The sequence below is a fragment of the Myxine glutinosa genome, chromosome 8, assembly GCF_964187855.1.
Source record: "Myxine glutinosa chromosome 8, kmMyxGlut1.1, whole genome shotgun sequence".
In the NCBI taxonomy this organism is placed as follows: Eukaryota; Metazoa; Chordata; class Myxini; order Myxiniformes; family Myxinidae; genus Myxine; species Myxine glutinosa.
This window is the reverse complement of record NC_136268.1, coordinates 12798900-12825620: the sequence shown is the minus strand read 5'-3', so window position 1 is coordinate 12825620 and position 26721 is coordinate 12798900. Positions and strand designations below refer to the sequence as shown.

Here is a 26721-nt window from a genome sequence, read left to right as displayed (position 1 = left end):
TTTCGTATGCAGCCTGTGGCTGCTCATTGCATCATATTTCTGTAAGCGTAGCTGTGCCGCTGACGCAGTCAGTGGCGTATCTAAGGTATGGCAGGTATGGCACGTGCCCTGGGCACGACTTGAAGGGGGGGCCACTGAGCAGTTTCTATTAAAGTCAGACAAGCCATCCTCGGATAGTGAAAAAAGAATTTTCTTCAGATGTATGATCTGTCTTTGATTATCATGGGTGAGAAGCACTAAGATGGCTAGATTGTTAAACCACTTATATAAATTATTAGGTAATAATACAGTGCTGGATGAAATGGATGGAAATGGATGAAAGGTTCGCTTGTTTGCACGACACTGACGCCAAGTTTTGGTTCCTTCTCGATGTCGAGGGACTGTGTTACGGCGCCGACAGTAACGACCTAAAGAAGAAGTGCGAAAATTTGGGCGAATTGTACAGCTCTGATGTTGATGGACAGCAGCTATCTTACTATAATTCACCAAATGTCCATCCGTCTGTCTGTCTGTCCGTTCAAAGGTACCGTAAAAACTGCTGAACCGATCGCAACGATATTTTGGGTGGATAATCCTGGGATCTCCAGGAGTAAAATAAGCTATTTAGTTTTCCCAATTTCAGCTTTGGTCTCCAGCATTCTCAGGTTTGGACTCCCGCATAACATTCACGTTCGCATAACGTTCGTTGTGACGATGTTTTCATTGTGACGATGTTGTTTTCCCGGGTGCCGCACAAACGGCTGCGCCGATCGAACTTGGTGATGTGGGACAAAGACCTTTTATAAGGACACGGGTTGAATCCCTGCTTGAGAGAATTCTAACCCATTTCAACTGAAGGAAACACGTATCGGGAGTACATACGACATAGCGATTGTGAACACGATTATCGATCACGATCATCACGATCATAGTGTATCGATCACTGTGGGACATTTGGTGAATTATAGTAAGATACGGTTTAGATTTTGATGATTTGCGTGTGATATGATTTGACGGATGTTTATGTGAATTGTTTAAAATAAACAAAGCCTTCAATTTCTGAAATATTTTACCTTTTCATTTGGACCTCCCAATTGAAACCCCCACCCGTAGGGCGGGTACTGTTGCTAGTATGAAGAAATTTTGGATTGCAGAATGTTGCTATCAAGTCGGGCCAACATGAAAATATCAAGACCTGAAGAGCTTCTCGAATTAATTGTTCAGTACGGCGATGAGAGCGTCTTCCCCAATCTTCGCATTGCTATTCAGATAATGCTAACCATCGCAGTTTCCATCGCCAGCTGTGAGAGATCATTCAGCAAGTTAAAAGTAATACTTTCATATTTTAGAGCCTCCATGGGTCAAGGCAGACTCCGTATTCTTGCTCTGCTGAGTTTAGAAAGAGAAGAAACTGAAAAAACTGACTTTGAGCACATCATAGACCAATTTGCATCAGTGAAAGCTAGGAAGGTGCAGTTGTAATTTTCATGTAGTGCCATAATTTGTTAATTAAAAGATTAACGAGCTTGACTTGTATTTTTGAGCTGATTTTATGGTAAAGTTATCTAAAATATGGGTGTCAGATGTCTGGACAGGGGTGCAATTTCAGTGCTTGCCATAGGCGCTATTTTCCATAGATACGCCCCTGGACGCAGTGCCCGAGTTTCGAGTAAACTGGTACTCATTTTGCCGACCTCAGAAGGATAACATGCCCGGTTACTAGAAGCCTGGATAAATTAACCACTGGATGAGAGCTATTCTGTGGTTAAAATTTTTTTCCAAAGGATAAAGTACGGTTGGATAGCTATCCACCGGATCATGGCTGGATTAGGTGTGGTTAAAGTTTTGATTCATAGACGGCAATGCCCCACAATGCATTGCACTGTCTCGTCCAGTTGAAAAGCTATCATGGCACCTGAAGTCAAACATACTAAAAAGAAGAAGGTGAAGGAGCTGTGCTCCAACTCGAATCGAAAGAATGGACGCGACAAAAAGCTGTAATTCGTCCGAGTTTCTTTATTGCATCAAATCAACTCGGGTACTCTGAAAAGCCCGTTTATCGGGCAGCATTATATACAAGCACTCGAATATCTCATGCCGGAGCGTTTGCCCTTAAGAGGCGCGACTGGGCGTGTCCGGGAGACCTGGGCGAGTCTGGACATGCCCGGGAACGGCGAGACTGGGTGTCGCCGGACGGACCGGGTGTGCCTGGACATGCCCGGGAACGGCGAGACTGGGTGTCGCCGGACGGGCCGGGCGAGCCCGGGAAAGGCGAGTCCGGGCATGCCCGGGAAAGGCGAGACTGAGCGTCTCTGGGCGGTCTGGGCGAGCCCGGCACAGCGATCGCTCCGTGGTTGCGTCCTCGGCAGGTGTAAGGCGATTGTGTATGTTCAGCGGCAACCGCTACACATGCCCCCCCAGAATCGACTTGCACCGGCAGGGTCAATTTAAGGGGGGTCCTGATGACCCGGCCGAAGCCCCCTGGAGGGTCGTGGGGGGGGGGGTCCGGTGTGGGGGTGGGTGGTCGAGCGGGAGGCACCGTGGACGGGGGGCGGTCTCGCCGCGGAGGAAGGGCCAACCGAGGTGGTTGGTCGATGTCCACGTGCGCCAGCTTGAGGCGGTCCACCGAAATCCGGTCCGACCTGCCGCCGATGTCGTTGACGAAGGACTTGTCGTCTCGTCGCAGGACCCGGAACGGTCCGTCGTACGGTGGCCTGAGTGGCCCCCGGTGTGCGTCATGACGCACGAAAACGTACTCCGCTGTGCGAAGCGCTGGGGGGACATAGGCCTGGGGGTCACCGTGGTGGGACGTTGGCACGGGGGCAAATCGTCGGGTGGTCTCCTGGAGGTCCGAGCGCTGGCGAGCTGCGGACCAGGGACTGGTGGCGTCGGACACAAATTCGCCCGGGACGCGTAGTGGCTGGCCGTAGACAAGCTCGGCGGTGGACGCCCGGAGGTCCTCCTTGGGGGCCGTGCGGAGGCCCAAAAGGACCCATGGTAGCCGGTCGGTCCAGCCGCCGTCCTGAAGGCCGGCCATGAGCGCGGCCTTCATGGAACCGTGGAACCGCTCGCACAACCCATTGGCTTGGGGGTGGTGGGCCGTGGTACGGTGGAGCCTGACCCACAGGTTGCGGGTGACCGCGCCCCACAGCTCGGAGGTGAACTGCGGCCCGCGGTCCGAAGAGATGTCCGCCGGTGCGCCGAAACGGGCGACCCAGGTGGCGATGAAAGCCTGCGCCACGTCGGCGGTGGTGGTGGAGACCAGGGGAACGGCCTCCGGCCACCTGGTGGTCCTGCCCACCATGGTGAGCAGGTGTGTGACACCCCGTGATGGGGGGAGGGGGCCCACCAGGTCCACGTTGACATGGTCGAAACGCCGTTCGGGCACGGTGAAAGGTGCCAGCGGGGCCTGGGTGTGTCGGTGGACCTTGGCCTGTTGGCAGGCCGTGCAGGTGCTGGTCCAATTGCGGACATCCCGTCGAAGGCCGTGCCAGCCGAATCGCGCCGACACCATCTTCTGGGAAGCTTTCCGGCCCGGGTGGGAAAGGCCGTGGAAGGAGGCGAAGATGCGGCGTTGCCAGGTAACGGGCACGATGGGGCAAGGCTGGCCTTGGGAGACGTCGCAGAGCAGGACAGTGTCCGCGGAGGGGACGTCGGCCAGGCGGAGGCCCGTGTCCGCTGCCCGGAGGGCTTGCACCGTGGTGTCGGTGGTCTGGTCAGCCGCCATAAGCGCGAAGTCCACGCCGAGGTGGACCGCGTTGGACCGCGTTCGCGCTGGCCCGAGAAAGACAGTCGGCCACGGCGTTGTCTTTGCCGGCGACGTGCCGGATGTCCGTGGTAAACTCCGACATGGCGGAGAGGTGGCGCTGCTGGCGGGCCGACCACGGCTCCGTGACTTTGGCCATTGCGTAAACCAACGGCTTGTGGTCGACGAAAGCCGTGAAGGGTCGGTCCTCCAGGAGGTGGCGTAAATGGCGAACGGCCAGGTGTAGACCGAGGAGCTCGCGGTCAAACGTGCTATATTTGAGCTCGTTCGGCCGGAGTTGCCGGCTGAAAAAAGCGAGTGGCTGCCAAACCCCGTTCACCCATTGCTCATGTACGGCGCCCACCGCGTAGTCGGAGGCATCCGTGGTGAGGGCGATGGGAGCGTTGAGCACCGGGTGAGCGAGCAATGTTGCGTCGGCGAGGGCCCGCTTTGAGCTTGTAAATGCCGCGTCCATGGCTGCGGACCAGACGACGTCGTGTTTGGCCGGCTTGCCCCGGAGGGCTTCGTAGAGGGGCCGCATGAGCTGAGCAGCGCGGGGCACGAAGCGGTGATAGAAATTCACCATTCCGAGGAACTCCTGCAGGGCCTTGATGGAGCGGGGACGCGGAAACGCGGTGATGGCCTCGACCTTGGTAGGCAGCGGCACGGCCCCGTTCTTGGTGATGTGGTGGCCCAAAAATAAACGGCCGTCGTGCCTAAGTGGCATTTGGCCGGGTTGACGATTAGGCCCTGCTCGCTGAGGCGCCCGAACAGTGTTCGGAGGTGGAGGAGGTGCTCGGCCCGGGACGCGCTGGCGACGAGGATGTCGTCCAGGTAGACGAAGAGGAACGGCAGGTCGCGCAGCACGCCGTCCATCAAGCGCTGGAACGCCTGAGCCGCGTTCTTGAGGCCAAATGGCATTTGAAGGAATTCGAATAAGCCGAACGGCGTGATGACGGCCGTTTTTGGGACGTCGGCCGGCCTGACAGGTACCTGGTGGTATCCCCGTATCAAATCGATCTTCGAAAAAATGACCCGTCCTGCCAAATGGGCGGAGAAGTCTTGAATGTGCGGGATCGGATACCTGTCGGGGGTGGTAACGTCGTTAAGGCGGCGGTAGTCGCCACATGGGCGCCAGCCGCCCCCCGGCTTCGGTACGATGTGTAGTGGCGAAGCCCACGCGCTATCGGAGCGCCGCACGATGCCGAGGTGTTCCAAAGCGTCGAACTCGGCTTTGGCCACGGCGAGCTTGGCTGGGTCAAGGCGGCGGGCTCTGGCGTAAACCGGCGGGCCCATAGTTGGTATGTGGTGCTCGATACCATGTCGTACCGCGACGGCCGAAAACGTCGGCCGCGTGAGGGCCGGGAACTCCGCGAGCAGGCGAGCAAATTCGTTCGCCGCCAGGAGGGCGCATGCTAGCTCGGTCGGCGCGGAGCTGCTCAACGTGCATGCCAGGGAGCTGAAGGTCTCGGTGTTGACGAGGCGACGCCGTTTGACGTCAACCAGCAGCCCGTGTGCGCAGAGGAAGTCGGCGCCCAGCAAAGCCATGGGCACGCTTGCGGTCACAAAAGTCCAATGAAAGCGCTGGCTGCCGAAGCAGAGGGTGACGTTGCGCGGGCCGAAGGTGCGGATGGCCGATCCGTTGGCCGCCACCAAGGAGGGGCCGCAAACCGCGGACTGCCTGTCCTGATCGGAGGCTGGTATGACGCTCAGTTGGGCGCCGGTGTCACACAGGAAGCGCCGTCCGGACGCTTTGTCCCTGATAAAAAGTAAGGTGCCCTTGTGGCCGGCGCTCATGGCTGGTAATGAACGCCGGCCCGGCCGTTTCTTGCCGAAAGTGCACGGGGGTCGGCATGTCCGGGCCTTTTGTCCGAACCTGGCATTGTAGTAACACCACGCCTGGTCAGGTGTAGGCCCCGGTCGTCGTGTTGGAGGCGGTCGGCGCGGCGTAGCGGCCGCCAATTGCGCCGGTAGTTCGGCCGCCGACCGTGCCGGGTGCTCGGGCGCCATGGGCGTTTCTTCGGACGGCGGCGGGCTCCAGGTCGTTGCCCCGATGCGTTGGCCTGCCGAGGAGATCTTGTCGGCTTCCCTGGCGAGGGCGCGGGGATCTGCGTGCTTGCCAGGGCGAGGCGTACCTGGCTAGGCAGCTGACGGAGGAACAGCTCTTGAAAAAGAAAATCCAGGGCGTGCTCCCCGAGCAACGAGAGCATGTAATCCATTCGCTCGGACGGGCGCGTGTAGCCGAGCTCTGGCAGGTCGAGCAGGCGCCGTGCGCGTTCCGCCGATGAGAGGGCGAAAGCGTCGAGGAGGAGCTTCTTGATCGCGCCGTACTTGTCAGCGGCTGGCGGGTGCAGGAGGAGGCTGAGGGCGCGGGCCGCGGTGGCTGAGCCGAGTGCTGCTACCACATGATGGAAGCGGGTGTCATCGGCGGTGATGCCTCACAGGGCGAACTGGGAGTCCGCCTGGGCGAACCAAACCACCGCGTGAGCCTCCCAGAAGGTAGGCAGTTTGAGGGCAACTGCCGTGTCCATGTCGGTAGGTCACCAATGAAGGAGCTGTGCTCCAATTCGAATCGAAAGAATGGACGCGACAAAAAGCTGGAATTCGTCCGAGTTTCTTTATTGCATCAAATCAACTCGGGTACTCTGAAAAGCCCGTTTATCGGGCAGCATTGTATACAAGCACTCGAATATCTCATGCCAGAGCGTTTGCCCTTAAAAGGCGCGACTGGGCGTGTCCGGGAGACCTGGGCGAGTCTGGACATGACCGGGAACGGCGAGACTGGGTGTCGCCGGACGGGCCGGGCGTGCCTGGACATGCCCGGAACGGCGAGACTGGGTGTCGCCAGACGGGCCGGGCGAGTCCGGGCATGCCCGGGAAAGGCGAGACTGAGCGTCTCCGGGCGGTCTGGGCGAGCCCGGCACAGCGGTCGCTCCGTGGTTGTGTCCTCGGCAGGTGTAAGGCGATTGTGTATGTTCAGCGGCAACCGCTACAAAGGCAAACTTTACACCCACCGAACAGGATATATGCTGTGTCTGGCGACACAAGAGCATGTAAAGGTGGGCTCGTACGTGCCGTGTCATCACACGTCGTGTGCCGATACTGCATTATATTGCTGTGATCAGTAATAGATATTGTTGTTTTCTACCGGTTCACAGCACACTCTTATTTGCTGGCATGATAACGTTGTGGTGCATGTGGATTGATAATTATTAGATCGCCATTAAAGATAAATGATATCGTGTTCAAATATTTATATCCAAATATAATGTAGGTAGACGAACATGCTCACCACCTTGTATACATGGGTACTTCCTTCACCATGAATGCTCTGTCAAAACGGGACGCAAGTCAAAAATTGTTTTAGCACAGTTCCCGGATGCTAGAAACTCTGATTAATTTATTTAACTCCTACATAAGAGCTATCCTGTGTTTAAATTTCTTATGCGATGAATAACTACCTGACGGAAATTAATCCACGGTTCTTCGAAGGCTGGATAAGGGTAGGGTGGTTATCCACCAGTTAAGGCCTGGATAAGGCGTGGTTACAGTTTTGATTGACATATAGTATCCCACAATGCATTGCACCGTCACGTCCGTCCGTTTGAAAAAAAACAAACATTCATGGTGGGTGAAGTCGGTCATACCAGAAAGAGGAAGGCAAATTTTACTCCAACCGAACAGGATATGTTGTGTCGGGCGTTAGAAGATCATATGAAGCCCATGAGGAGTAAATATTCCAACACGAACGAATGATGTGAAGAGAAAGGCATGATTGATGATCACAGCTCCGTCAATGGCATCGGAGAGAACTATCGCTCGGCGGAGGAAGTGAAGGAGAAATGGTTCACACATTGTGTAATGTAATCGACAGACAACGATCCATTGTCGTACATTTATTAACTTTCAGGATACAGGCCCGTTTCACGTCCGCACCATCTGTACTCTGACATAACTCCCTGAAACAGAAAGAGACTCATTTGAACACGCGGAACGTTTATACTGTAGCGGTTGCCGCTGAGCATACACAATCGCCTTACACCTGCCGAAGACGCAACGAGGGAGCGATCACTGTACCGGGCTCGCCCAGACCGCCCGGAGACGCTCAGTCTCGCCTTTCCCGGGCATGTCCAGACTCGCCTTTCCCGGGCTCTCCCAGACCGCCCGGAGACGCCCAGTCTCGCCGTTCCCGGGCATGTCCAGACTTGCCTTTCCCGGGCTCGCCCAGACCGCCCGGAGACGCTCAGTCTCGCCTTTCCCGGGCATGTCCAGACTTGCCTTTCCCGGGCTCGCCCAGGTCACCCGGGTACGCCCACTCTCGCCGTGTTTGATTGCATATATATATTGCTGCCCGATAAACGGGCTTTTCAGAGTACCCGAGTTTGGTTTTGCTGAATAAAGAAACTCGGATGAATTCCCGTCTTTTGTCGCGTCAATCCTTTCAACTCGTGTAGGAGCACAGACACTTGTGTTAGTCTTCCACCATGTGGTCCTTCATTGGTGACCCCCGACATGGACACGGCAGTTGCCCTTAAACTGCCTACCTTCTGGGAGGCTCACGCGCGCGGCGGTTTGGTTCGCCCAGGCGGACTCCCAGTTTGCCCTGCGAGGCATTACCGCCGACGACACCCGCTTTCACCATGTGGTAGCGGCACTCGGCTCCGCCACTGCGGCCCGCGCCCTGGGCCTCCTCCAGCACCCGCCAGCCGCTGACAAGTATGGCGCGATCAAGACAAGACGCTCCTCCTCGATGCATTCGCCCTCTCACCGGCGGAACGCGCATGACGCCTGCTCGACCTGCCCGAGCTCGGCGACACGCGCCCGTCCGAGCGAATGGACTACATGCTCTCGCTGCTCGGTGAGCACTCCCCGGATTTTCTTTTCCGAGAGCTGTTCCTCCGCCAGCTGCCTAGCCAGGTACGCTTCGCCCTGGCAGGCACGCAGATCACGGATCCCCGCGCCCTCGCCAGGGAAGCCGACAAGGTCTCCTCGGCAGGCCAGCACATCGGGGCGGCTACCTGGCGCCCGCCGCCGTCCGAGGCGACGCCCATGGCGCCCGAGTGCCCGGTGCGGTTGGAGGCCGAACTGTCGATGCAACTGGCGGCCGCCACGCCGCGCCGACCGCTTCCAACACGACGGCCGGGGCCTCCACCTGACCAAGCGTGGTGTTATTACCACGCCAGGTTCGGACACAAGGCTCGGACATGCCGACCCCCGTGCACTTTCGGCAAGTCGGGAAACGCCGGGCCGGCGTTCATTACCAGCCATGAGCGCTGGCCACTCGGGCAACTTGCTTTTCATCAAGGACAAAGCGTCCGGGCGGCGTTTCCTTTGTGACACCGGCGCCCAACTGAGCGTCATACCCGCCTCCGAGCAGGACAGGCAGGGCAGACTGCCGTTTGCGGCCCCTCCTTGGTCGCTGCCAACGGATCGGCCATCCGCACCTTCGGCCCGCGCAACGTCACCCTCTGCTTCACCATCAGCGCTTTAATTGGACCTTTGTAACGGCGAGCGTGCCCATGGCTTTGCTAGGCGCCGACTTCCTCTGCGCACACGGGCTGCTGGTCGACGTCAAACGGCGTCGCCTTGTCAACGTCGAGACTTTCAGCTCCCTGGCATGCACGATGAGCAGCTCCGCGCCGACCGAACTAGCATGCGCCCTCCCGGCGGCAAACGAGTTCGCTCGCCTGCTCGCAGAGTTCCCGGCCCTCACTCGGCCGACGTTTTCGGCCGTCGCAGTGAGACATGGTATCGAGCACCACATACCAACTACAGGCCCGCTGGTCTACGCCAGAGCCCGCCGCCTCGACCCGGCCAAGCTCGCCGTGGCAAAAGCCGAGTTCGTCGCGTTGGAGCACCTCGGCATCGTGCCGCGCTCCGATAGCGCGTGGGCCTCGCCACTGCACATCGTGCCGAAGCCGGGGGGCGGCTGGCACCCATGTGGTGACTACCGCCGCCTCAACGACGTTACCACCGCCGACAGGTATCCGGTCCCGCACATCCAGGACTTTTCCGCCCGTTTGGCGGGGCGGGTCATTTTCTTGAAAGTTGACCTAATACGGGGATACCACCAGGTACCTGTCAGGCCGGCCGACGTCCCAAAAACGGCCGTCATCACGCCGTTCGGCCTGTTCGAATTCCTGAGAATGCCGTTTGGCTTCAAGAACGCGGCCCAGGCGTTCCAACGCTTGATGGACGGCGTGCTGCGCGACCTGCCGTTCCTCTTCATCTACCTGGACGACATCCTCGTCGCCAGCACGTCCCGGGCCGAGCACCTCCTCCACCTCCGAACACTGTTCGGGCGCCTCAGCGAGCACGGCTTAATCGTCAACCCGGCCAAATGCCACTTCGGCACGACGGCCGTTGACTTTTTGGGCCACCACATCACCAGAAACGGGGCCGTGCCGCTGCCAACCAAGGTCGAGGCCATCACCGAGTTCCCGCGTCCCTGCTCCATCAAGGCCCTGCAGGAGTTCCTCGGCATGGTGAATTTCTACCACCGTTTCGTGCCCCGCGCTGCTCAGCTCATGCGGCCCCTTAACGAAGCCCTCCGGGGCAAGCTGGCCAAGCATGACGTCGTCTGGTCTGCAGCCATGGACGCGGCATTCACAGGCGCAAAGCTGGCCCTCGCCGACGCAACGCTGCTGGCTCACCCGGTGCTCGACGCTCCCATCACCCTCACTACGGACGCCTCCGACTACGCGGTGGGCGCCGCACACGAACAATGGGTGAACGGGGTTTGGCAGCCACTCGCTTTTTTTAGCTGGCAACTCCGGCCGAACGAGCTAAAATATAGCACATTTGACCGCGAGCTCCTCGGTCTATACCTGGCCGTTCGTCATTTCCGCCACCTCCTGGAGGGCCGCCCGTTCATGGCTTTCGTCGACCACAAGCCGTTGGTTTACGCGATGGCCAAAGTCACGGAGCCGTGGTCGGCCCGCCAGCACCGCCACCTCTCCGCCGTGTCGGAATTTGCCACGGACATCCGGCACGTCGCCGGAAAAGACAACGCCGTGGCCGACTGTCTTTCTCGGGCCAGCGCGAATGCGGTCCACCTCGGCGTGGACTTCGCGCTTATGGCGGCCGACCAGACCACCGACACCACGGTGCAAGCCCTCCGGGCGGCGGACACGGGCCTCCGCCTGGCCGACGTCCCCTTCGCGGACACTGTCCTGCTCTGCGACGTCTCCCAAGGCCAGCCTCGCCCCGTCGTGCCCGTTACCTGGCAGCGCCGCGTTTTCGCCTCCCTCCATGGCCTTTCCCACCCGGGCCGGAAAGCTTCCCAGAAGCTCGTGTCGGCGCGTTTCTTCTGGCATGGACTTCGACGGGACGTCCGCGATTGGGCTACGCCTGCACGGCCTGCCAGCGGGCCGAGGTCCACCGCCACACCCAGGCCCCGCTGGCACCTTTCACCGTGCCCGAACGGCGTTTCGACCACGTCAACGTGGACCTGGTGGGCCCCCTTCCCCCCATCACGAGGTTTCACACACCTGCTCACCATGGTGGACAGGACCACCAGGTGGCCGGAGGCCGTTCCCCTCGCTTCCACCACCACCGCCGACGTGGCGCAGGCTTTCATCGCCACCTGGGTCGCCCGCTTCGGCGCACCGGCGGACATCTCTTCGGACCGCGGTCCACAGTTCACCCCCGAGCTGTGGTGCGCGGTCGCCCGCAACCTGGGGGTCAAGCTGCACTGTACCACGGCCTACCCCCCCCAAGCCAATGGGTTGTGCGAGCGTTTTCACCGCTCCATGAAGGCCGCGCTCATGGCCGGCCTTCAGGACGGCGGTTGGGCCGACCGGCTGCCGTGGGTCCTTTTGGGCCTCCGCACGGCCCCCAAGGAGGACCTCCAGGCGTCCACCGCCGAACTCGTCTACGGCCAGCCGCTACGCGTCCCGGGGGAGTTCGTGCCCGACGCTACCAGTCCCTGGTCCGCAGCTCGCCAGCGCTCGGACCTCCAGGAGGCCGCCCGACGGTTAGCCACCGTGCCAACGTCCCGCCACGGTGGCCCCCAGTCCTACGTCCCCCCAGCGCTTCGCACAGCGGGGTACGTTTTTGTGCGTCATGACGCACACCGGGGGCCACTCCCGCCGCCGTACGACGGACCCTTCCGGGTCCTGCGACGGGACGACAAGGCCTTCGTCATCGACGTCGGCGGCAGGTCGGACCGGATTTCGTTGGACCGCCTCAAGCCGGCGCACGTGGACGTCGACCAACCACCACGGTTGGCCCTTCCTCCGCGGCGAGGCCTCCCCCCATCCACGGTTCCCCCCGCTCGACCACCCACCACCACACCGGACCCCCCTCGCCCCCCACGACCCTCCAGGGGTCGCTTCGGCCGGGTCATCAGGACCCCCCTTAAATTGACCCTGCCGGTGCAAGTCGATTCTGGGGGGGCGCGTGTAGCGGTTGCCGCTGAGCATACACAATCGCCTTACACCCGCCGAAGACGCAACCAGGGAGCGATCACTGTACCGGGGTCGCCCAGACCGCCCGGAGACGCTTTAGTCTCGCCTTTCCCAGGCATGTCCAGACTCGCCTTTCCCGGGCTCACCCAGACCGCCCGGAGACGCCCAGTCTCGCCTTTCCCGGGCATGTCCAGACTTGCCTTTCCCGGGCTCACCCAGACCGCCCGGGCACGCTCACTCTCGCCGTATTTGATTGCATATATATATTGCTGCCTGATAAACGGGCTTTTCAGAGTACCCGAGTTTGGTTTTGCTGAATAAAGAAACTCGGCTGAATTCCCGTCTTTTGTCGCGTCAATCCTTTCAACTCGCTTAGGAGCACAGCTCCTTCAATACATCCATACATGACACACTGGATGAACACGTTTACACATCCATACATGACACACTGGATCAACACGTTTACACGTCCATACATGACGCACTGGATCAACACGTTTACACATCCATACATGACACTGGATCAACACGTTTACATGTCCATACATGACACACTGGATCAACACGTTTACACATCCATACATGACACTCTGAATCAACACATTTACAAGTCCATACATGACACACTGGATCAACACGTTTATACATCCATACATGACACTGGATCAACACGTTTACACGTCCATACATGACACACTGGATCAACACGTTTACACATCCATACATGACACTGAATCAACACATTTACAAGTCCATACATGACACACTGGATCAACACGTTTATACATCAATACATGACACTGGATCAACACGTTTACTCGTCCATACATGACACACTGGATCAACACGTTTACACATCCATACATGACACACTGGATCAACATATTTACATGTCCATGCATGACACACTGGATCAACACGTTTACAAGTCCATACATGACACACTGCATCAATACATTTACACATCCATACATGACACTGGATCAATACGTTTGCACATCCATACATGACACACTGGATCAACACGTTTACATGTCCATACATGACACACTGGATCAACACGTTTACACATCCATACATGACACACTTGACCAACACGTTTGCACATCCATGCATGACACACTGGATCAACACATTTACACGTCCATACATGACACACTGGATCAACACGTTTGCACATCCATACATGACACACTGGATCAACACGTTTACAAGTCCATACATGACACACTGGATCAACACGTTTACACGTCCATACATGACACACTGGATCAACATGTTTACACGTCCATACATGACACTGGATCAACATGTTTACACGTCCATGCATGACACTGGATCAACACGTTTACACATCCATGTATGACACTCTGGATCAACACGTTTGCAGAATTTCCTTTCAACGTTCATCCGACAGATGTCTGGATCGTCTGCCATGTCAAATTTGACAAACCTACGTCACTAACCATGGAATAAGGCGTTATCTGAGCCAGTCGAGGTTGGCTAAAGTTTAACGGAAAAATCACCGATGTATCCAGCGGGTAAAGTTATCCAGGCTCTGAGCAACGGAACTTATCCTTTGGATAAAATGTATCCGCGAGATAGGTGATTTATCCACATGAAAGTGCTTATCCAGGCTTCTAGCAACCGGGTACAATTACCCTGGTGTTATTTCAACTGCACGACAGGGGCTCAAACTCAAGACCCTAAGATCTTTAGCCAGCCACCTTAGCTGTTAAACCAACACCAGGCTGGCATTTACATGACAGACAGCATTAAAATGCAGACATTGACAAAGACATTACTGTAAATCAGGACTTCCCAAACCCAGGGTTGTGACCCGAACTTGAAAAACCCCGAATCAAAATTAGGTGGTCAGGCGAGCAGCATGGGGCCGAGCGTTGTCCTGCTGGAAAACTGCGATGTCAGGATGACCCTGGAGAAATGGCAACAGATTAGGTCTCAAAACTTCATTGACATAACGCTGACTAGTGAGATTGCCTTCGATGACCTTTGGGTATGGTGCAGAGGTGTCCTGAAACAGGTGGAAATGCCGGCCCATACCATTACACTGGGTTCTCCCCAACGATTGATCTGGTGAATACAGTATGGTTGACGCCCATCAGCAGCATGGAGGCAAAATCTGGACTCATCGCTGAACAAGACTGCACTCCACTGTTGCTGAGTCCAGCGGCGATGCTGCAGACACCATCTTAGTCTGTTCCGCCGATGCACTGTGTTCAACATTGGACCTCTGCAAGGACGTCTTGCCACCAGGCCCCGACTTCTCAAGCGCGCCACACAGTAGAGACACTGATGCGGTTGTTGTGGCGACCTTTTGTCACTGCAGCTGTTTTTGCGTCACAGGGCGGAAACGAACAGGAAGATGCTGCAGCACAATCCAGCGGTCTTGGTTTGGGGTGGTTACCCGTGGTCTTCCTCTTCGTGGACCATCATTCACAGTTCCATTTTCACCGTAACGCCTGGCCAGGTTGGAAATTGCAGGCCGTGAGCGTTCGCTCCGTCTTGGTTCGCAACCAAGACGTTGGGCAATTGTTCGCTGGCTTACACCAGCCTCAAGCATCCCAATTGCCCTTAAACGTTGTTCAGATGTCAGGCGTGGCATCTGAATTTTCTTGTTGTTTTCCCTGTCAGAAGCCTCGAGTCTAGAGTGACTATAGACAGCAATAAATGAATGTCTAACCACGAGAACTGAAGGATTTCATTATGAGGGTCATTATTTAAAGGGAAAGATCCCGATACAGAACCACTCAAGCATGCCATTGTAGATCAACCAGGTGATTGAAGTGAAGTTCCTCTTACATAATCAGCATAATCATTCAGCATAATCAATCACCTTACATAATCATTACAATTGAAGAAATGTGTTTGTAAAGCTGCACATTTCAAAAAATAAAAGTGATAAGTTTATTTTGATGTTCAGTTTATATATGTATAAATATATATGTATGGATATATACCCCTTCCCTCCCCCTCCCCTCCCCCCCCCCCCCCCCAGCCCTCGCCCTTCGAACAGATCTCTCAATGTCCCTGTTCTCTACTGTTGTGCTTGTGTGCTTCCCTCTCTCTCTTAATCTTGTCGCCCCCTCCCTTTATTACCCTGCGCTCGCGAAGCCAAAAGCAGGGTTAAGCATTCGGGTGCGTATGTGTGCCGTACGTGTGCCGTGTCTGCATTTTTGAAATTCATTTTCTCAGCAACTGTTGGTCCAATTGACACTAAATATTACCATAGGAGCGCCTCTGCCTGTAGAAATTATTTATTCACTAGGGCATGCCCGTACTATATCTATATCTAAAATTATATCCCCCCCCCTCTATTTACATGAAATGGTTTGGTCCAAAGCGAACGGCGTGCGAGTACGGTGACAATCCCCCCCCTCTATTTACATGAAATGGTTTGGTCCAAAGCGAACGGCTTGCGGAGTTTGGTAAAGAAATCGCCATAGCGTGCACAAACGCGCAGGAAAGCGAAAGAATCGCAAATTAGTTTTAATTAGTTTTAAAACATAGTTTAACGCCAACATAGCGGCAACATAGTTTGCCAATGTGAAATAAATGAATACGCTCTCAAATGTGCCGTCCGAGGCAGAGTCTGTTCGCCACGTTCGGCACACGTGATAACTCGCTGCTCTCTGATTGGTTGAATCGTTTTTTGGACATAGCTCGGTAACTACTTGTCCGATTAATATGAAACCTTGAAAAGGCACATCCTCGGGTCCCCAGCAATATACCTGGCAAGTTTCAAGTATATCGGACCCGTGGTTGTCGAGAAACAGCGGTCACAGACAAACACACAGACATACACACATACACACACACACACACACACACACACAGAGATTACTGGAATTATAGATAGATGATTATGAATTCAACCTCTATATCTCCGAAACCGCTCCATGGAAAAAAAAATTGAAACGTGGCTCATTGTGAAGTACTCCGCTTGGGGAATAAGATATGTTTATGATGTCATCGGCACCTTAATTATGAAGTCATAATTCGACAAGTACAACGCTTGATTCGATCAGTTTGAATTTTGTGTAAAGCTTGGCGATTCCCAAGTGGAAACGATCCGCAAGATTCAACACCGTTCATTCCATTATGAAGGAGGATTTGGGCTTCAGGAGAATCTCAGCGAAGTTCGTACCAAAGCTGCTAACGATTGAGCAGAAGCAACTCCGTTTGGAGATCGCACAGGACATGCTGGAGACTGTGAACAGCGATCCCAGCTTCCTCAACACAGTGATCACTGGCGATGAGTCCTGGGTTTATGGGTACGACCCAGAAACCAAGTTGCAGTCATCACAATGGAAGCATCCAACATCACTGAGGCCCAAAAACACAAAATTTGATGCAGTAGCGTTGTTCAAGTTTATCCGTCATTTTGTCAAAAACGAAAATCCCACGGCGCTCGCTTACATGTCCTCACTCATCGGCGGTCTGCCGTCGAATGACAGCTTCTGCAGATGGGAAAAAATTCACGCGTGCGCATTAGGATCGCCTACATACGTGCACCAATCAACGCCTCCCTAGCTTCTTTTTTTTTACGCACGAAAAATAAAGGTCGGATACTTTTTGAACACACTACGTACATATGTATTTCATGATTAATTACTGTGCTTTGCAAATACGTGTTTACTTTCTTTGTTAAATGGTTTGTTTCCATCCTGTCCGTTACATATCATTCTCTAATCGATCGATTTAGTGTGTTAGTTTCGACAGATGGGAAGTTCGGCCCCACCGATTGGCTCCGTGACTTAGCCGGTTCATACTTTACGGCTCCACTCGGCCATACCTGAATGAATGGATGAGTACATGCTGAGGGTACGTGCTACAATTGGCATCGCTAACCCACCGGAATGGTAACGCGTTTGTAAAAGAGCAAGGACCCTTCCGTGTTTTGTTGTATCAATTGGTGCTTGCCAAACCTTGCGCCGCTGACTTATCCGTGGCGTGTAGTCTGCAGGAACAGAGTTCGGGAGGAGTCCGAGAAGTCCCCTTCATGGTAAACCACGAAGCCCAGTTCCGTAACAATTTTTTTTTTTATGCCTGCACCGACAAAGTCGACAATGGCGGAGGCAGGTTGTTTTCGGGTTGTCCATCTGTCTGTGATAGATTTTTGTTACCGCGATAACTTGTGACCCACTAATGGGATTTTGACCATAGTTGGTACTCGTATGTATTATGATGCAAAGATGAACTGACTTGATTTTGGGGCCATGAGGTCAAATGTCAGAGGTAAGGTTGGTTAAAAATCCTGTTACCGCAATAAATTGTGAACCAGTGATGGGATTTTCACCAAAGGTGGTACAAGTATATATATATGTTATGATGCAAAGATGAACTGACTTGATTTTGGGGTCATGAGGTCAAAGGTCAGAGGTCAGGTTGGTTTAAAATCCTGTTACCACAATAAATTGTGAACCTGTGATGGGATTTTCACCAAAGGTGGTATAAGTATATATTATGATGCAAAGATGAACTCATTAGATTTCTTCATCAAGTGGTCAAAGGTCATAGTCTTTAATAGGGTTTTGTTAGCACGATAACTTAAGAACGAACGGCTAAAGGGAACCAAGTCAAACTTGGTACAAGTATGTATAATGATGTAAAGATTAACTGTTTGGTTTTGGGTCACGAGGTCAAAGGTCAGAAGTCATGTTCGGTAAAAATCATGTTACCTTGATAAGTTGTGAATCAGTGATGGGATTTTGACCAAAATTGGTGCAAGCATGTATTATGATGCAAAGATGAACTGATTCGATTTTAACATCAAAGGTCATACGTCATGTCAGGTAAAAATGTGATACTTGAAAACAGCTGAAGGGATTTAAATCAAACTTGGTACAAGTATGTATAATGATGTAATAATGTGCACTGAAGCATATCGGTCAACGTTGCGACGACAGAGTGCTGTTCTAGTTTCATTCTGGTGGTAAGTAATTGGCATTAAAAGGTTGTTTTTTTTCATTCTACAAATGTTAAATATTTTTATTTATGACATAAGATAGCTTTAAAAATAACTCTTAGTCGTCTTCATTGTATTATTATCATGGATGCAAAATTTACTGCAGCTTTTGCTTAAAACTAGCCGTTCCTTTCATCACTTACGTGCATCCATTTTCTTCATCTTTCCTTCTCCTTCACCCAGCACGCTTGCGTCGAGGCACTTCAAGAGGTCAATGGGGGCTGCAACAGCAACTAAGGCGCAGCCTGCGGGCTGCTTCGCTTGCTTGGGGAGCCTCAAGACCCTTCTTAGAAAGAGAAATGGGTAGACACAGAAGCAGTGCTCTCAAGGACAGGAACAGAAGAAGCAACATTACGGAGAGGGACAGAAGCACCATGCGAGAAAGAGCCAGAAGCAGCAGGATGAGAGAGAGGAACAGGGGCAGCACAAGAAAGAGTAACAGGAGCAGCACGAGGGAGAGGGAATGGAGCAGCATGAGTGAGAGGGAAAGAAGCAGCACGAGGGAGAGGGAAAGGAGCAGCACGAGGGAAAGGGGAAGGAGCAGCACAAGGGAAAGGGGAAGGAGCAGCACGAGGGAAAGGGAAAGGAGCAGCACGAGGGAAAGGGAAAGGAGCAGCACGAGGGAAAGGGAAAGGAGCAGCACGCGGGAAAGGGAAAGGAGCAGCATGAGGGAAAGGGAAAGGAGCAGCACGAGGGAAAGGGAAAGGACCAGCACGAGAGAAAGGGAAAGAAGCAGCATGCGAGAGAGGGAGAGCAGCAGCACACGAGAGAGGGGGAGCAGCAGCACGCGACAGAGGAGGAGCAGCAGCACGCGAGAGAGGGGGAGGAGCTGCACAGGGGAGAGGGGCAGGATCTGCACCGGAGAGAGGGGGAGGAGCAGCACGGGAGAGAGGGGGAGGAGCAGCATGGGAGAGAGGAGGAGGAGCAGCATGGGAGAGAGGGGGAGGAGCAGCACGGGGGAGAGGGGGAGGAGCAGCACCGCAGAAAGGGGGAGGAGCAGCACCGCAGAGAGGGGGAGGAGCAGCACAGGAGAGCGGGGGAGGAGCAGCACAGGAGAGAGGGGGAGGAGCAGCACTGGAGAGAGGGGGAGGAGCAGCCCAGGAGAGAGGGGGAGGAGCAGCACTGGAGAGAGGAGGAGGAGCAGCACAGGAGAGAGGGGGAGGAGCAGCACAGGAGAGAGGGGGAGGAGCAACACAGGAGAGAGGGGGAGGAGCAGCACCGCAGAAAGGGGGAGGAGCAGCACAGGAGAGAGGGGGAGGAGCAGCACAGGAGAGAGGGGGAGGAGCAGCACAGGAGAGAGGGGGAGGAGCAGCACAGGAGAGAGGGGGAGGAGCAGCACAGGAGAGAAGGGTGGGAGCAACATGTCAGAGAGAGGGAGGAGTAGCACAGGAGAGAGGAGGAGGAGGAGGAGCAGCACGGAAGAGAGGAGGAGGAGGAGGAGCAGCAGCACGAGGGAAGGGGAAAGGAGCAGCACAGGGGAGAAGGGATGGAGCAGCATGGGAGAGAGGGATTCGAGCAGCACGGGAGAGAGGGAAAGGAGCAGCATGGGACAGAGGGAAAGGGGCAGCATGGGAGAAAAAGAAAGGAGCAGCACTGGACAGAGGGAAAGGAGCAGCAGAAGGGAGCGGGAAAGGAACAGCATGAGCAGTATGGAAGAGAGGAGAAGGAGCAGCATGGGAGAGAGAGACAATAATACCATAATCAATGAGAGGGACAAAAATAGCATAAAGAGAGAGAGGGACAAGAATACCAAGATGAGGGAGAGCTACGGGGGCATACCAAGAGAGAAGGATGTGGACACGATCAGGGACGGGGACATCACAAGGGAGAGGATCAGGGATATCAAGAGAGAGAGGGATGAAGGAACCATGAGGGAGAGGGATGAAGGAACCATGAGGGAGAGGGATGAAGGAACCATGAGGGAGAGGGATGAAGGAACCATGAGGGAGAAGGATGGGAGCACCACGAGGGAGAGAGACTGGGCTACCATGAGGGAGAAGGACTGGGGCATCACGACAGAGAGGGATCGGGGAACCACGAGGGACAGGGACTGGGGAACCATGAGGGACAGGGACGAGGGAACAATGAGGGACAAGGATGAGGGAACCATGAGGGACAGAGACAGAAACAACACAAGGGAGAGGGACGGAAACAACATGAGGGAGAGGGACGGCAACAACACGGGGGAGAGGGACGGGGACGACACGAGGGAGAGGGACGGAGACGACACGAGGGAGAGGGACGGAGACGACACGAGGGAGAGGGACGGACACAACACGAGGGAGAAGGATGGGGGTACCACAAGGGAGTGGGACGGTAGCAGTATAATCAGCGAGAAGGAAAAATGTAATGTCACTCTGAAAAGGAACAGTAACAGCATCACACGAGAGGACCAGAGCAGCATCACCAGAGAAAATAAAAGCATCACTGTGAGTGAGAAAGTTGGAAGTAGTACATCAGGCGTGAAAGAAGAAAGCAACATTGAAAGAAAGAGGGAAGGAAGGCGCACCATAAACGTGAAGAATGCAAGAAGCTCTGCAACACTATGGGATGAGAGCAGTGTTGCCAAGGACAACAGGGAAATAAATAGTGTGACAAGAGGTAGGGATAAAAGCAGTTTAAGGGAGAGGGACAGAAGTTGCATTCGAGAGAGGGAAGGGAAAAGCTTGCGAGACCGAGACCAATGCAGCACAATCAATTTAAGGGGCATGGGCAGCACCAGAACAGAGAAAGAGAAAGTCATCACCAACCGGTGCAAGAATGATGAAAACCAATTACATGAGGTTTGTTATGTTAGAATCGAGTGTCAAGAGTAGAATGAGTTGGGTTAGCTTAAACGTTTGGTATCCATTTGGGGTGTGTGTGTGTTTGTGTGTGTGTGTGTGTGTGTGTGTGTGTGTGTGTGTGTGTGTGTGTGTGTGTGTGTGTGTGTGTGTGTGTGTGTGTGTGTGTGTGTGTGTGTGTGTGTGTGTGTGTATGTATGTATGAGAGATTAGGTCATTTGAGCTTGTGAAATATTATCAAACCATTGCCACACAACGAAATTTGTTATTTATATTTAACAATCCAGACCAACAAACACACACACACACACACACAAACACACACACACACACACACACCACATCAAGCTGGTTACAATAACTCATCACTAGACAAAACATTATGTTCTCCATCACTTTGCACCACAACCACGTGAGGAACAGCACAACAACTCCCTTCAGATCACCGACCTAGCATCATTACCATAAACACAACTACAGACATCAACGCAAACAAAACATTCACCAATAACAAAAAAGCAATGTGGTACAACTTTGATCACAACACTGAACAAAAATCCCAACAACTTAACAATAACAACATCACAAACATCGACATCCACATCAAACAGTTCAATATGATCATCACAACCACAGCTACCAAATACATTCCAAAGGGCAATATCATAAAATACAACCCCAACTACTCGCCAGAAATCGCACACCTCATCAAACAACGAGACAATCTAAAACACAACAGACCAACACCCAAAGCACCAGATATAGTAGAAAGGATTCAAACACTAAACACAGGACTCAACAACAAAATACTGGTGTAAAAACACACAAACCTGGCACTCCTTTCCACAAACACCAAACCACTCAACCAATACTTAGCACTTGTACAAAACGATAAACGGCATCAATAACTCCAACAGCAGCATAACACCCTCACATGCAGCCATAACTACCACAGAGAGCATACAAACAACAACAACAACAACAACATGCATTTTAAGGCCATTTTCCCTGCAAGAGCGGGGGTTAGCCTTGCGGTCCCCATGACAATCTTCTCCATTTTGCCCTATTTTCTGCATCTCTCCTCGTTAACCCCCTTGCCCGCATTTCTTCTTCGACCATCTTTAGCCAAGTCTTTCTCGGTCTTCCCCGTCCTCTACTTCCTTCTACATTCATTTCCATCACTCTTCTCAACCAGTCACTTTCATCCTTCCTCAACACGTGACCAAACCATCTCAACCTGTTCCTCTTCACAGCATCCATCACAGGCTCTATTCCCATCATCTTTCGCAATTCATCATTTATCTTCCTCTCTCTCAACGATACTCCGCACATCCACCGAACCATTCGCATTTCCACCCTTTCCAACCTTCGTTGCTGCTCGACGTTCATTACCCATGTCTCGCTCCCATAAATCATAACACTTCTCACACATGCAGCATACACCTTTCCCTTCAGCTTCAACGACACTCCCCTCCTTATCAGCACACCACTCAGTTCCCGAAACCTCTTCCATGCCCATCTCACTCGAGCAACCGTTGCCGAGTCTGATCCACTTTCTCCATTCTGTTCCTCTGTTCCTCTCCATTCAACATGTCTCCAAGGTAGCAAAATGTTTTCACACCTTCCAGCTTCATGCTGTCTCCAAGATCCAACTCAACATTTCCTCCATCTGCAGCTCCCTCTGTGCACACCTTACACTTGATGTCGCTGCCACACTGGTTAATGACCCTCTCAGACCACTACATTTTTGATGGACACACTCAGCGCACATCATACATTGAATGGCGTTCACTCCGACACCCTTCCTGCACATAGCACATGGCCACTTCCCAGTTATTTCCACCTCACCTCATGCTTTACCACTTGCCATCACCTTCGTTTTTCCGATATTCACCTTCAGACCTTTTGTCTCCATGCATTCCTTCCACTTGTTCATCTTCTACTTCAGTCCATCCATACTTTCTGCAATCAACACCAGATCATCTGCATACAACAACTCCCAGGGTAAACCCTCCTTTACGTTCTGAGCCAGCACCTCCATCACAGCTACAAATAGTAGTGGACTTAGTACCGACCCCTGATGCACTCCCACCTTCACCTCAAACTCACCACTGTTCCCGTCATTCATCCTTACAGCTGTGCGCCCTCTTTTGTACATTGCCATCACCACTCTGATCAACCATTCCTCCACTCCTAACTTCCTCAATGCCCATGTCACTACTTCACGTGGAACCCTATCGAATGCTTTCTCCAGATCAACAAACCCAAGAAACAACTTCTTCGTCTTCTCCATCTACTTCTCCTGCAACTGCCTCACAATAAAAAGCGCGTCTGTCGTTCCTCTTCCAGGCATAAATCCAAACTGCATTTCGTCGATCTTCACTTTCTTCCTTATCCTCCTCTCCAACACCCTTTCCAATACCTTCATTCCATGCTCCAATAACTTTATCGCTCGGTACGAGCCACAGTCCAGAGGGTCACCTTTCCCCTTGTATAGAGGGACGAGGGTACTCAGTTCCCAATCCATTGGAATGCAGCCTTCTTTCACCACCAGATTGCAGATCTCTGTCATTCTCTTCACACCCCAATTTTCCGCTGCCTTCAACCTGTCTCCCACAACTCCCGTCCGCCATCTCGCTTTTCTCCCTTCATTGGTTTTATCGCTTCCTCAACTTCCTTCTCGGTTATCTTCTCTGCTGGTCCGAAAACTGGGTTACTCTCTATGTTGCCATCCCATTCATTCTCTGCATTCAACAGCATTTCCATATATCTATTCCATCTGGGTCCACAACGATTTGTCCCACTTAATCCTTCAAGCAACTCACCCCCATCACATCGCACCTCTTTTGCTATCTGCTTTGCAATCCTGAATACCGCTCTCTGAACCTCTTCCAAATCCAAGCGTTCTCCGAACATTTTCCTACATGCCTCCTGCGCCTTTGCTACCTCTTTCTTTGCAACCTTCTTGGCTGCCTTATAACCTTCATGCTCTGCCTTTTCTGCCCCCATTCCCTTTGCCTTCTGCCACTCCTTTAACTTCTTCCTCTTCTCGTCAATCTTCTTTCCAACTTCATCATCCCACCACCATGTTTCCGAGTGCCTCCGTGGTCCTTTTGAACGGCTCCCAACAGTCTATCCTTCATTGACATCCAACCACTTTCAAGCTCAACCACATCATCCTCTGCCCTACTCAGCCTCTCTTTTAATGCCTCCCTCACTGTCATCTCTTTCAACCTCCACACCTTCATTCTCGGTTGGTACTTCACCCGCCAAGCTCTCCTCGCACCTTTCACCCTTATGTCGCAGACAACCAAGTGGTGCTGTGAAACAGCCTCCTCCCCCAGGATCACCTTTGTGTCCCGGAGGTGCCCCCTATCTCGCCTTCGCACCAGCAGGTAGTCAACGGTTGTTGCATTTGTTGTTGCAACTCTGCATTCAACAGCATTTCCATATATCCCTTCCATATTCCTTTAATTCCATCTGGGTCCACATCGATTTGTCCCACTACCACAGAGAGCATACCATCAGAAAAACGACAAGCTAACATCCTCATCGACCATTATGCAACGACAGGTCACATGGGATCCAGAAAAAAGGAAAGATGGATTACAAGATGCCAACTCGGTGTTGTTAAAACAGAAACCTTCTTGGAAACTAGCTGCTTTGATCCACTCTATTGAAGCAGCATCTAAAATGCAAATAAAGCACATTCAGATACAATAGATTCTATATAAGCATTACTTCTGCAGGGTATTCCTTTTAACTTCTCGCCCAGTTGCTCGAGTGCTTCGTTAAGCTGTTGCCAGCTCGCCTGCTCTGTCTCTCTCTCTCTCTCGACCTCTCTCGACCTCTCTCTCTCGACTTCTCTCTCTCGACCTCTCTGTCGACCTCTCTCTCTCGACCTCTCTCTCTCGACCTCTCTCTCTCGACCTCTCTCTCTCGACCTCTCTCTCTCTCTCTCTCTCTCTCTCTCGACCTCTCTCTCTCTCTCGACCTCTCTCTCTCTCTCTCTCGACCTCTCTCTCTCTCGACCTCTCTCTCTCTCTCTCTCTCGACCTCTCTCTCTCGACCTCTCTCTCTCGACCTCTTGACCTCTCTCTCGACCTCTCGACCTCTCTCTCGACCTCTCTCTCGACCTCTCGACCTCTCTCTCGACCTCTCGACCTCTCTCTCGACCTCTCGACCTCTCTCTCGACCTCTCGACCTCTCTCTCGACCTCTCGACCTCTCGACCTCTCGACCTCTCGACCTCTCTTTCGACCTCTCGACCTCTCTTTCGACCTCTCGACCTCTCGACCTCTCTCTCGACCTCTCGACCTCTCTCTCGACCTCACGCACTATATAACAAATTCCATTGTGATGGGGAATGACGTCACGAGGAACCAGTTCCTTCTTCATATAAATTCATCACACTCAGTTACCAACTTGACACGACCATCACACCATTCACTCCCGCACAAACAACAAAAATGTCAAAACCTCGCAGGCTACCTGACAATGTCTTTAATTTACATTGAAAATACCTTGGACCAAAAGGTATATCAGCCCTCACAAATATGAGCAATTTCTCTACCAACACACAATAATTTCCAAAAATTGGAAACAAGGCAAAATCGTTACCCTCCTTAAAGCAAACACAGACCCCAGCAAAGCAGTCTCCTGCAGACCTATAGCATTACTTTGCACACCTCAAAAGTTATAGAACACCTTATACTTACACTCACAAACCCTCACATCCCTCTCTCACACCCAGCACAGACTCAGACCCAATCACTCCACCCCCAACACTCTCCTCACAAACCTCACACAAAACACCTTTGAAGACTTCCATAATAGAAACCCACCAAACCACACTATTTTCACCACAGTAGACATCAGCAAAGTATTTGACAAACTCCCCAAGCTCTTACTCACAAACAAAATACTCAACACAAATACTCCGGTTCCGGAGTTCCGTTTCCGGTCCGGTCGTGAGAGGACGCTGGCGTCACTTGCTCGCCGCTTCTCTGACTGGACCATTGTCCGTATCTTGCTTTCCTGGTGGTCGTGGCGGATTTTTGGCCATTGAGTCTTCCTCTGCACGGTCCCGGCTCTGCTCTGCTGCTCCTGGCTTCACCTGCTCGGCTCCTTCGCTGTTTCCTCGGGCTCACTCTCGTGGGTTGTGCCGCCCATTGTTTGCAGTGGCGGTTTGCCGCCGTGATCTTGATTAGCGGCGGCGGTCGTTTGCCGCTGCATTTGCCGCTTTGCCTCCTCAACCTTGGCCTCGTGCTCGTCTCTTCGCTCCTGTCTGCCCTCTGCATGGTCCCGGCTCTGCTCCTGGCTTCACCTGCTCGGCTCCTTCGCTGTTTCCTCGGGCCCACTCCCGTGGGTTGTGTCGATTGTTTCGCCTCCTCACCCTTGGCCTCGTGCTCGTCCCTTCGCTCTTGCTGGCATGGCTCTGCGGTACTCCGCCGCAAGGCTTCTCCTGCTTAAAACCCGCTCCACCCCATCATGCATCTCTGCAATCAAATCGAATGGACTCCTGCGTCGACCCAGGTACATTCACCGTGGCTCCGGTCGTAAGTTTGTTTATTTACAATCAGGTCACTCCATCCCCATCCTCTGGTCGGCTCAGCGCACTCCCACTCATCGTCCCAACACACCTGGTCACAACAACGCACAAAATCGCACCTCCTGTCTGCGAACCCTGGCCAAATCACCTGGATTCATACCCACCGTACAAAACAACATCAAGCTCACCCTGTTCAATACCCGGTCCCTCAACAACAAATGCCTCATCCTGAACGACTACATCCTGGAAAATAAACTGGACTTTCTC

The 26721-nt window shown here is 53.3% G+C and overlaps 1 protein-coding gene across 1 annotated transcript in view; it reads left to right on the top strand.

Annotated features, from left to right (window-relative positions):
• The window catches only part of LOC137433074 (uncharacterized), a 165011-nt gene that overhangs the window by 98618 nt on the left and 39672 nt on the right, over positions 1–26721 (top strand). The window contains 3 exon segments of the mRNA XM_078783924.1: positions 18305–18894; positions 18897–19010; positions 19330–20904. Coding sequence (XP_078640050.1) covers positions 18305–18894; positions 18897–19010; positions 19330–20904 — 2279 coding nt within the window.